This window comes from Hesperophylax consimilis, chromosome 14 (genome assembly GCF_061612785.1).
Source record: "Hesperophylax consimilis isolate HC1 chromosome 14, BYU_Hcon_1.0, whole genome shotgun sequence".
NCBI lineage: Eukaryota > Metazoa > Arthropoda > Insecta > Trichoptera > Limnephilidae > Hesperophylax > Hesperophylax consimilis.
In genome coordinates, this window is record NC_142849.1 from 26,201,932 (window position 1) to 26,214,666 (window position 12,735).

The 12,735-nt window shown below is 32.0% G+C and overlaps 1 protein-coding gene across 1 annotated transcript in view; it reads right to left on the minus strand.

Annotated features, from left to right (window-relative positions):
- LOC149418116 (uncharacterized) overlaps positions 1-12,735 on the minus strand; it is a 36,149-nt gene that overhangs the window by 13,558 nt on the left and 9,856 nt on the right. The window contains exons 9-10 of the mRNA XM_089639893.1: positions 11,237-11,381; positions 2,376-2,510 (exon numbers count right to left, since the gene is read on the minus strand). Coding sequence (XP_089496019.1) covers positions 2,376-2,510; positions 11,237-11,381 — 280 coding nt within the window. The remainder of the gene's footprint in view (positions 1-2,375; positions 2,511-11,236; positions 11,382-12,735) is intronic.

The following is a 12,735-nucleotide window of genomic DNA, read 5'->3' on the forward strand; positions in this document are numbered from 1 at the left end:
ATCAATTACGTATTTCACTCGTATTACACTCACGACGCAGTATACTAACCAAGCAGCTGATGCTTGGCGTGGCGCAGTTCGCTGGTGTCTGAGAGAGAGGAAAGAAGAGAAGAGAGAGAACGTTCGTGAGCGGCTCCCCCACCTCAACAAGCGCATATGGTGAGAGAGGGACAGTGAACGGTGAGCGGTGGTGGGGGTACCCGCATTTTCGTGTCGATCCTGACTCGGTTTTACTCCGTCCCCGAATTACGCGCCTAAAGAAGTTTCACTTCAATATAATATATTTTTAAAAATAATGTACAATGTACAGAAATAGAATCCCACACAATATCGCGTAGTGCGCTCTAGCGAACGGATATTTTATCAGAGGGAGATAGTTTTAATTTTTTTTTCTGTAAATTATTACATATTATCAAAATAAATAAATTAATTAAATAAATGTAATACAATTATCATAATATACGGATTAGATAATAATTTTAATCCAACACAATAACGCAAAGCGCGCTCTAGCGGAGTAATGTTTTATCACAGTGAGATAAGTGTTTTTATTATTTTGCAATATTATTTTCTTTTAAAAAATGTTCTGACCTACTAAAAAATAAGATATTGAATGAAAAAGGCGTTAAAAACAAAAAAATAATGTGCGATGGCCGAGAATCGAACTCGGATCAACTGCTTGGAAGGCAACTATGCTGACCATTACACCACCAACGCCAGTTGTCGGGATGAGCTAAGAAGCATTTATATGTTACTTCAAAACTTTGAAAATTATTACATATTATCAAAATAAATAAATTAATTAAATAAATGTAATACAATTATCATAATATACGGATTAGATAATAATTTTAATCCAACACAATAACGCAAAGCGCGCTCTAGCGGAGTAATGTTTTATCACAGTGAGATAAGTGTTTTTATTATTTTGCAATATTATTTTCTTTTAAAAAATGTTCTGACCTACTAAAAAATAAGATATTGAATGAAAAAGGCGTTAAAAACAAAAAAATAATGTGCGATGGCCGAGAATCGAACTCGGATCAACTGCTTGGAAGGCAACTATGCTGACCATTACACCACCAACGCCAGTTGTCGGGATGAGCTAAGAAGCATTTATATGTTACTTCAAAACTTTGACTAGATCAAATGAACTTTAATCGGTGGTGGGGGTACCCGCATTTTCGTTTCGATCGTGACTCGGTTTTACTCCGTCCCCGAAAATTCATTACGCGCCTAAAGAAGTTTCACTTCAAAAAACATAAAAAACAAACATAATAGATATACGGTAGATATAATGTTAAAATGTTAAAGCCACAGAAAAAAAAACATTCCAACGGTACTATGACGTGTAAATTAGTATGGACATATTTTAATAGAGTAATTCGAGCATAATAGGCTTCATAATCATTTTACAACGTTTATTAATAAGAAGCCTCTGATTATAAAAGTAATCCAGATATTAAGAGCTTAACACTGTAATTACCCTGTAAACAGATTAATTATATTAATTATGTTTTCAGCGTGATTCACGGAATGAGATAAGTAAGGAATGAAGGTGGCATAAGTAAATAAAACATGTTTCGTTAAGTGCAACTTGTAACTGAATAGCATAATTCGGAGAAAAATCTGGTGCACTTACGTTACTACCTACTTACTGTGTAGGCTTAATTATTTGTTTTAAAAATATCACAACTGATAAAAAAACTAATTAAAAAAAATCTTTTTATTATATTTAAAATAGTTATAAAATCTACCTTTCTAATCTGTTACCTACTTTAATAATAATCTAATAAATGTTTTATAATGATGTGAATACCGTGGAAAAAATGTTGTTATTATTCTTTTTAAAAAAAGACAAATTAATAATGATTACGAATCATTGAGGACTTTAGCTAGCAGAAGAATGACGAGTGGGTGTGAATCATCAATATATGAACTATCATACTGTAGTTGGTCGTTGTTGGAATCTGACCATTTGTCGTTGCAGTTACACTAACCGGTAGAATTAATTCAGCTCTACTACTACTCTAGTCTTGGTGGACTCTACCGGCTGCGCCAATGTTATACTATTTATTGGTATAGAATATTTAAGCGGTAGATTATGTGGTGGTGGTTGTTTTGAATAAAGATAACTCTTTAAGTATTACTTAGTATATTAATAGGTGATAAACGCGAATTGTAAGAATCGCATTATAGAGTGAGGATGAGTGAGAACAACGCTACTACATGATTAGGCTTAACTATTGTTGTCACTCTCCACAGTTAGTCAAAGACGTGACTTTATATTCTCATAGGATTTGCCATAGTTCCCGATATTCTAAGCAGTACGATTCATTGTATGATATTCACATTAAAACAAACGAATAACTCACCTTGTTCTTGATTTTCGCCAAAATTTGGACGATATCCGTCTCATGCGGTTTGGGTAGTGGTTCCTTCTTGCTAGCCAGGATGAGTTTCTTGTTAAAGTCACTCGCATCGTCTTCATGAACTGCAGTCTGTTCAAACTGAAAATACACAAGAATTTTCCTTTAAAAAATAGGAAATATCGTTAGAATCATGAAATTATTCAAGACAGAAAAAGCTGTGTAATGTAATCACGCTTAAATTAATCGTTTATTGAGGCATACAAACAGATTTATGAAGATATCGACCTTTTGGAACGCAAAGGTTCTTTTTTTAAATTCATTATTGAATTTTTTTTATACATACATGGTTTCATAAAATATTGAATAATTTATAAAAAATATTGAAATAAATGTACACAATTAAAAAAAAAAATCCCACGAAGGCGAAGCCTGAGTGTGGGTATTATAAGTATTTTTATCTTATTTCTATAGTTTAAGTGGAGATACAATATCAAATACAAATTTAAGTTATTAAAAGAGTTACTGTAGAGATGCATTACAAGAAACTAAATCATGAAATATGTAAAAGTTTTAAAATAACACAAAAAATAAGGTAAATACTAGTTTTTAAAGAAGACATCTTAAAAAGTGAATTAGCAGACAAAGCATCACAAACAATAAAATAAATCCGCTGTTTTGTATGTATGTGAAATAATAAAAAATAATCTCTACATGAATATAAATGTTACAGATAGCTTTGCTAAAACTTATAAGAAAAAAATATCTAGTTCAGTGTTTTTTAGCCAAGATTTGATGTACCTTTTGAAAGATTGAAACTTTACACACGTGTCCCTTTTAAAGGTTGTACATAAAGAATTATACATTTTTGGAGCAATAAAACTAATATGCCTTTGGGCCAACCTGGTTTTGCAGTGAGGCACAGCATATTCACAAGCGCCCGCCATGTCGTTGGCTGGCATGATTTGAATTCTTAATAAAGTTGTTTGGTCGCGTATAAATAAATTTAAGACATTGAGCACTATAGGTCTGCTTAAGGTCCAAAATTTCAGTTTCTTGGAACAATTGCCTAGAGGGATAGGATTTATTTTTTTGGTACATTATCTTAATAATTGATTTTTGGGCAATTTCTAGTGGTTTTACATGATTGTTAAAAGTTCCGCCCCAGCCAATTATTCCATAGGAAAGAGATGAATGAACTAGTGAGTCATAAACTAGTTTCATGGTTTTTATATTTACTACATTACTCATTCTTTTAAAAATATATTTTAGGTATCCCAATTTGCTAACAGTTTTTATAATATGGCTGGTCCATTTAAGTTGGCAATCTATAGTTACACCTAAATACTTAATAAGTTTTTCAGATTTCATCTCCTCGCAGTTACAGAATGTGTTTGGGTTACAATTTACGTTTTGAAACTTTAGAAAATTAAGATTGGTTTTAAGAGTATATATTTTTTATATTATTTAGTAGTATTTTTTATAATACAACAATAACATTCAATGACAGCTGTCGTGTTTTTATTTCACTCTTGAAATATCTCAAAATAAAATAAAAAATTCTAGCTAAAATCTAAATATCTATATTTTAATAGCTTTAATAGTGAAGTGAAGTTATACTAATTAATATTTCGTGCCAAAATGACTACACGAGCAACTGCAAAAACACTAAATACTACGGACACCCAACTCCTCCAACTTCTTGACAAAAAGTTTGAAGAATTTAAGGTACAATTTCTGGAAATCATCAGAAACGAGTATAAAGAAGAAATCGAGGAATTAAAAAATAAAATATTAACTCTAGAAAAAAAAAATTGATACGAAAAAAAACAACAACCTTGAAAAAACTCTGGAACAAAACGCCGTAATACAAAGTGAATTTAAAGAATTACAAAAACAATTGGATGCTAACGAACAACACGCACGCATTAATAACATAGAGATCATTGGGATACCAGAAAAAAAACAAGAGAACCTGACGGAGATTATCAAAAGGATCTATTCAGAATTAAATATAGTAAGCGACGACATTGAATACGCCACCCGAGTCACCCCCAAGGAGAAGATTGAAGGAAGACCGCGGAATATTATAGTAAAACTAAAGGGCAGGAAACAGAAAGACGAAATCATAGCAGCAATCCGGACAAGAAGGGGCCTAACAGCAGAGGATATTAACTTTAATGGAAAACAACGGATCTATATAAATGAACATTTAACTCATAAAAACAAAGTACTCTACAAAAAGGTCAGAGAGTTTACCAAAATTAATAAATTCAAATTCTGTTGGATCAAAAATTGTAAAATTTATGTAAGACTTAATGAAAACACAAATCACCATTGCATAAATAATTATAATGATCTAGAAAAACTAAAAACATACAATATTTCCATCAACTAACTTTCCAGCAACTTTATATTAACTGCACTATATACTTAATACAATGGAATCTTTAGAATTATACTATCAAAACTTAAGAGGTCTCAGAACCAAGACACATATTTTTCTTCAAAATGTATTATTAAACAACTATGACATTATATGTCTCAGTGAAACATGGCTTAACAATTCAATCTTTAATGAGGAACTTTTCGATCCACGGTACCATATTTACAGACGAGATAGAGATTATCATAACCTCAATCAAAATCGCGGTGGTGGAGTTTTAATTGCAGTCAAAAGTAAATTAATTTCTGATCAAAAACTAGAATGGGATTCTGAAGCGGAAGACATATGGGTAACTATATTACTTCCTGGTAAAAAAATTCACATATGTACTTCATACATCCCACCTGACAATAAACATCTTATAAATATTACTTCTCACATAAACAAAGTATCACAGATTATGACGGATAACAATAATGACAGTTTCATTATAGTGGGAGACTACAACCTACCTCACTTACTTTGGTTACCAATAAATGACAACTGTGATTATATGTACACTGAACCCATCAATTCATTAAATCCCGCCCATTTTAACTTTATAGAATTTTTATCATTTAATAATCTGAACGAACGAATTTACTAAATATAAAATGACCTTAAAAGAGTATTTCACTGATGTTTCTTGAATTGATGTTTCTGATGTTTATGTTTCTAGTATTTATATATTTAAAATCCTGTTATGGTATGATTTATATGCACAACATTGTCTTCTTATGGTTATGGTTATGATATGATTTATATGCACAATATTGTTTGTATTCTTATGGTTACCAATGTATCGATAATCTTTTATTTTATATAAATTTTAGTTTTTTTTCCCTTTATTTTTGTTGTATTATTTGTTCTATTATTTTATACAATTCTTTTATTTTATATAATTATAACTTCACATTTCTCATAAATTTAATTATTTCTTCTAATGCTGTCTTACGTAAAATCACAAGGAGGAAATCCGTAATTGGTTTTATTTTGGCTATTTTACTTATGTACAATCTGTAAAAATATAAACTGTTGATTTCCCAAAAATAAAAAAAATAAAAAAAAGAGCCGACTTTTGTGTGTTATAGAAAGGAATACAAATAGTTTTATCATAATTTAGGGTAAGCAGGTTTCTATCTAGCCACTCTTTGACAGTAGTAATACATTTGTTAGCTTTATAAGTAGTATCTTCCCATGATTTTCCTTGGACTGTTATTGCAGTATCGTCAGCAAATGAGAAAAATCTTACCAGGTATTTTAATATTACATAAGTCATTTATATAATATATTATATTAGAAAGAGTAGCGGCCCAATACAGTTCCTTGTGGTACACCATGTTTTACTAAATCAAAATTTCTCAAATATGTTCAAATTTTTGTGCATTGCTGGCGATTCAATATATAATTTTGTAGCAGCATGAGACATTTATGTTTAATTCCAATGTTGGATATTTTCTTTAAGAGAGTTCTATGGTTGACTGTGTCAAAGGCTTTCTTTAAATCTAAAAAAATGGTTAAAGTTTTAATGTTTGAGTCCAGGTTAGAATAAATGTTTTTGGTTAAATTAAATAAAGCATCATCAGTACCTAGTTTAGTTCTAAAGTCATATTGGTTAGGTGAAAGGAGTGAATTTGATTCCAGAAAATCGACGATACGTTTTTTAATGCATTTTTCTAATATCTTAGACAATTGAGAAGTTAATGTCATTGGTATGTCATTGGTGTCAATGTAGTTGTCTGTTTTACATCTAGGTCCTGATTTGTGTATCGGGATGATGTTGGCTAGTTTGAATTTATTCGGAAAAATACTATCTCCGATGAATGCGTTAAATATATGGTGTAATGGTTTGATTATATGTTTTTTTATAGATTCAATTGTAGTGTTACTTAAGTTGTCTGGGCAATTTGAAGATATAGCGTTTAGATTGTCAATGTGGTTTGCGATTTCAAGTTCAGTTATTTCGGGAAATTCGGATAGTTCGAAGATAGAATTTTTAGTCTTCAGAAAGTCTGGGGGTACATGCTGAGAGTGCAAGCTAAGAGAAGGATTATTGTCAATAAGGGTAGAGGCGATGTTTGTAAAAAAGTGGTTGAAATTGGTTGCAATATCTTTAGGATTATCAAAGATTATATTATTTTCAGTTATAATTTTTTGAGGAATTTTGTGTTCTTTTTGATTCCTGTTTGAGATCTCATTTATGATGTTCCATGTTTTTCGTGAGTCATTATGTACTTTTTGTAGTTGTTCAGAGTAATACCGGTGTTTGCATTTTTTATGAGAGTATTTAGATAATATTGTCTGCGTAAGCCCTTTTGTGTGAAGTTTTTATTTAATTTTTTCTTTTTTTATATGGGGTCCGAATTATTGTAGTGGAAAATCATTTGCGTCCTTCACGTAGATTATTGGTGAATCCTGGTTTTTTCGTAGTAAGACATTTCCGTTTTTTGTCCAAGCAAATTTGTAACCCATAGATTTTGTAGATCTTGCTAGCCAAAGAAGTTGGTTGTTGGCGGGCGTAAGCTTCTCGTTTATGTAAATCTTTGTTTCAGAAGAAGAGTATTTCATATCCTTTGCAGTAAAATACCCAACTTTCTTTTTTTGGGAAAGTATTCTGTTTTTAGCTTCTGTTGTTCTTAATTTCAATGTGATTGATTTTTTTGTTGAGTAGCAGTTTTCAATGTTGTTGTGCAGAAGTAGATCATCGTACTCTAGTTTCTTCAGTATGAGTTCCACCGGTATGTTAGGATTTTCATTTTCTTTTAATTCCAGTCCTTGGATTTCTAAAGACGTCTCAAGAGAATTTTGTTGACCATTTGTTTGAAAGTTTTGTTTTCATTTTGTACTTTTTATTTTTTGATAATTTTTTTTCTTTTCTTCCTCATAATCATCATTTTTTTAGAGAAAAAATCGATTGCTTTGCTTATATCAGTCAATTCACACTTAAGTAGTTTTTTCACTTCGGCGCTCAGCTTCTCTATTAATTTTTCATCCTGAGGAGAGGCAGCTTTTGGCGTGACACAGAAGTCGCATATGAACGAAAGAGTATGTGCCGACTTCGCCGTGAATGACTGTAATTCGGCGCGAGTTAGGCCGCTACATGTAGTGTGAAAATACATACTAAGAGGTTCTAGGTCCACCAACATGCAAACGTGACTTTTTGTTGGAGATCGGTGCATTTTCGTTGATTCTTTAAGGCAAAAAGGGTACAAGTCCATCTTTATACCAATTACCAACTACAGTGATCAGAGAAAACAACACCATGTCCGCGCCCGCTATGGCTACTCAAACATTAAAATTGCTCTCCTGAACAATTCAACTTCAGTGACTTAGTACCTTTGTGCTCCAAAGGGTCATTATCACAAATGTATTTACTTTTTATTTAGGGTTTTTATAAATCGATTACATGTGACAAAACCAATAATTAAAACTGAGTTAAAATATACACAACAGAAAATAAACAATATGATAATATATTAGAAGAGAATACAAAACATGCAGGCAGAATATAATACAAGAAAATAACAGAGGAAGTTACAATCAAAACCAAAGTCCAACACCCATTTGTTGCGGCAGTTGAAGATAGTTCAAGCATAAACGTTGCAGATGGTCATAGAATAAAGAAGAACAAAATTTTATATAATATAGATAGTGATGAAGGATGATATTTTCTAGGTAGTTTAATTATTTGTTTAAAGAAAATTACAAAAATTAGAGAAAAGAAAAAAAGGGTCCTCACTGGGATATCCCGTTTTAAGGCCGCATTGCATTGCGTTATTTGTTATAGTGTAAATATACCAGGGAACGTACACGCAGAAATAACGTAATACATGGAGTGGCGGCTCGTGACTTTTGGGTGTACTAAAGTGCTAATATTACAAAAAATGGCATTATTGATGTTGTTGTAGCTGAAAACGATTTTTCTTTTTTGAAAATTACATTTTTTGTTTGAAAATTTTAAGGAAATACGCGCGACGCACGGCCAAACTGAAATATCCCGAGAATCATCATACAAAAAAACGGAATTTTCGAAAACAAAAATCTTTACAGCTACAAAAATATCTTAAGTAAAGTAAACGTGGCTATTTTTCAAGGACAGTCGTAATATCGATAATGATAATAATATCCCTTGAATAGCGCAGATATTTGTTATTTAACTTCAAGAGCGTTGATAATCTCGTTTTTTGAAAATGTGTTCAAAATTAGCCAACTAAATGATGTAATCTAATAAAATCTATTTTTGAAAACATGTTTTTCTACTATATGATTGAGATAACTGATAACTTGGGCTTAAAATAAATTAATATATCCAACATAACATGCGTATTATCAAAATATTGACATATGTGCGGAAAAATACCATTTCGATTTAATCAAATATAATTTCAAAAATCTCGAAGTCAAAAACATTTGAATGAATATATTTTGACTAAGGCCTGAACCGGTGAAATTTACGATGAAAATTAGTGATTAAAGTGGAAATAACAAATCAATATCAAAATTTGATCTTTAAAAAATTACAAAAAATTTCCTAATCTGTGTACTGAAAATTGGTTCACTGGAGAAGTGTTCAAGATTCACCAATCAAGAGTTTTTGCTGCTACAGAGGTACAAAGTTCATGCTACGATATTACGTTACTTTGAAAGAAAAATAAGTCTAATTTCTACAGTGGTTTATTATAAGGATAAGGGGTTAATTATTCAACGCGGCAGCAAAAAGCTACGTAAAAGTTAGAACATTAGAAATTACAATTTCAAAGAAGATTAAACATCCGGGTAATGAGAAGTCGAGGGACTGCCTTATAATAGCCTTCATTTCTTGGCAAAATTTGTTTTATTTTTCGTTATTAGGTGGGTGAAATTCATTAATAGACACCGTTATTAGTTTTCCAGTTTTTCAGAGTAATTTTTTTCTTCGGTGTAGTTTTTGGTGATGTTAATTAGACGGTATTTTTTAACATGGCCTCAATTAAATACTGGCCTAAGGCATGCCCGGATATCCAACATGAAACGAACGAAAAACGAATAGTTGAACGTATAATATAATATTACAGTTAATAATACGAAAAATGTATTTTTTCAACAGACAGTTGGTTAAATATGTCTTTAACAAACATTTTTAATTGGGTAAAACTTTTAAAAAGAAGCAGATGATGTAGTAACCAATTTGTTTTAGGTAATGTTAGTATTGAAATTATCCTGTCTTCTAAAACACAAGGTTGACTAGGTTCCAACCATTCCACACGGAGAAAAAAGAGTATGTTTTTTTTAAATCAAGATAGTTTTCAAAATGTGACTGCATGACCATTTCCTGATCAAATATTAGTCCTTCAGAATATATCTAAACGGTGACCGGATAAATCACCAAAATGATAATTCATCACATCTTTAAAAAGTTATATAAAGTCATGGAAAGTGATGAAACAAAAACTTTATTAACTGGGTTAAGTAGGTTAGGTTAGGTTAGGTTTATTTTATTTTCATCGTTTCTTATGACTTTATATCACTTTTTAAAGGTGTGTTGAATTGTCACTGTGTTGAATTATCATGGAACCATCACTGTAATCAATAATATTCAAATGATTTGTTTTTTTCTGAGTAGCGCCGTTTTTGTGAAAAATAATGTCAAGCGCGATGTATTAGGACTGTTAAGCATTAGGTATTATCAGAGCATTTGCGCTTTAAGGCCACGTAGTAAGCGTTCAAATACCGGTCGGTGGCTGAGTTGACATCGCGTTTGGGTCCCACCCAGGCGTAGTGTGTTTAATTCCTCGGCTGGCTAAGTTCTCCATCGCAACACAAGCAAAATTTTCCGCCTGCTGTTGTGGAAGTAGGTGATTTTCAAATATTGTCAGGCTATTCGTAACCCGGGAATGTGTGTCTTAACAAAAAAAAGATGGTTTGAAAATATTAAAAAAAAACGATAATATTTATTCAAAAATGGTGAAAATATAATAAATAATATACTGAAAAAAAATCCATTCACAAAATTTAATTGAAATCGGTTGGGCGGTTTCGGAAATTAGCGTGTACGAACACAATGTCACTTGATTTTAATATATTAAGATTAGCGATGTTATAATAATTGTAGGATTTGTGAAGCTGAAAGTATTTATAAAATCTTTGCTTTAGGATGCCTTTTAATCTGGTTAGTTTTATTTCAGAGAGATACGAGAAATTCAAATTTCAGATGAACACAGTTGGTAATTTGAAAGTTCACTGAAATCTGTCAAAAAATTAATCAAAAGAAATACACATGTTAAATGCACAATTACTAATTTCTTGATTTAAATAAAATAATTTTCTAATAATATGTAGATACCTACTCTAAAAACGACACTTTAATTCAAAGCCTATTTGTCTTGAGTTAATTTAAAGTTAGACGCGGGAATAACATTTCATATACAGACAGCTGAAATTATTATCTTTGAATAGTGTTTACCGGTTTCAAGAACGGCCTATAAGTGAAATCCGTTCCATCCGTGAATCCATCCTCCAGATTTCTGAGTTCTTTAAAGGATAGTCGAAGACCAGCTGCCTTCATCACCTGCCGGAATTGACCTTTGGTTACCAGTCCACTCCTGTGCCTAAAGAATCAGAGCTCAAAGATCAGTATTCCCTCAGAACTTTCATGGTAAAAGTGTTAATTGATTACGTTGATAGTAAATAAACAATTTCAATTATTTAATTATTGATGACAATATTAGCAATTCCTTCAGTATGGCTAGATGGAAGGAAAATGTATGTTAGTCGTAGCGTCAAATACCTGGGACATATTATCACAGACGACCTGAAAGACATCGAGGATATGGAAAGATATCCGTTAGAGCAGGTTTGCTGTCAAGGCGTTTTCACTTTTGCAGTACAAACGTGAAAAAGATACTTTTCAATGCATTTTGTACTTCGCTGTACACGTCAGAACTGTGGGTGGATTACACTACATCCCAATGGCATAAACTAAAAGTCGCTTACAATAATGCTTATCGCCAACTATTCCGCCTACCGAGATACTGCAGCGCCACGGAAATGTTCCTGGAAGGACGAATACACTCTTCCAGAGCGCTTCTCCGCCACCACATGGGAAGCTTATGGTGCAGACTACGCCAATCAAGTAACAAAATCATCACTGCCATGGTTGCCTGGATGGAGTCCCCTCTGATGGCCCTCTGGATACGGGAGATGTAACCCAGGCCCCGGCAAGGCAAGGGTCCTGGTTCGAGTCCTAGATGGGACCGTATCTTTTTCTGGTTTTCTGTTTCAAATATTCGTTTAAGAATTGCTAATATTGTCTTCAATAATCAAATACTAGCAGTTAAAAACCCGCTCCGCGGGTTTTTGCTGCCAGGCCCTGCGGGCGGCACTTGGTTGGGCTGCGCCCAGTTTAAGTGATACTAACAACAGTTACATTTAATAGATAGATATTAGGTCATTCACAGAGAGAGGGTGAGTATATATTGTTAAAACACGGAACAGGAAGGAGTTAATGAATAATAACATGCTCAATTTAGGCATAATAAGAATGACAGTTGTTTGAATAAATTAAATTTTACGTATTTGTGATGGATTATTTCAAATGAAACACTATTATTGACTACATGTCTACAACTGATATTAACTGTTATGGTACCTAATATAATTTGCTCATAGGAGACTTGCAGTGCTTAAATATGTGTTACAACCGTCAATGTCTATAAGTTGAATCAATATCGTATAGTTTGTCACAAAAATTAAAGATAGTTACAACAAAGTTGACTGAAATAATACATTATTACATATTGATTAATTGTACCCGTGTTTATGGATAAAAGGAGGGTAATTGTGCAATGTGATTAGCAGTCGGTTTAATTAAAAGGTGTGAATTTTACTCCAACTGGTGGTAATTCTTTACCTAAAACTGTTACTGTATCTAATAAAGTTTAAAGTTAGATTATATATACACTT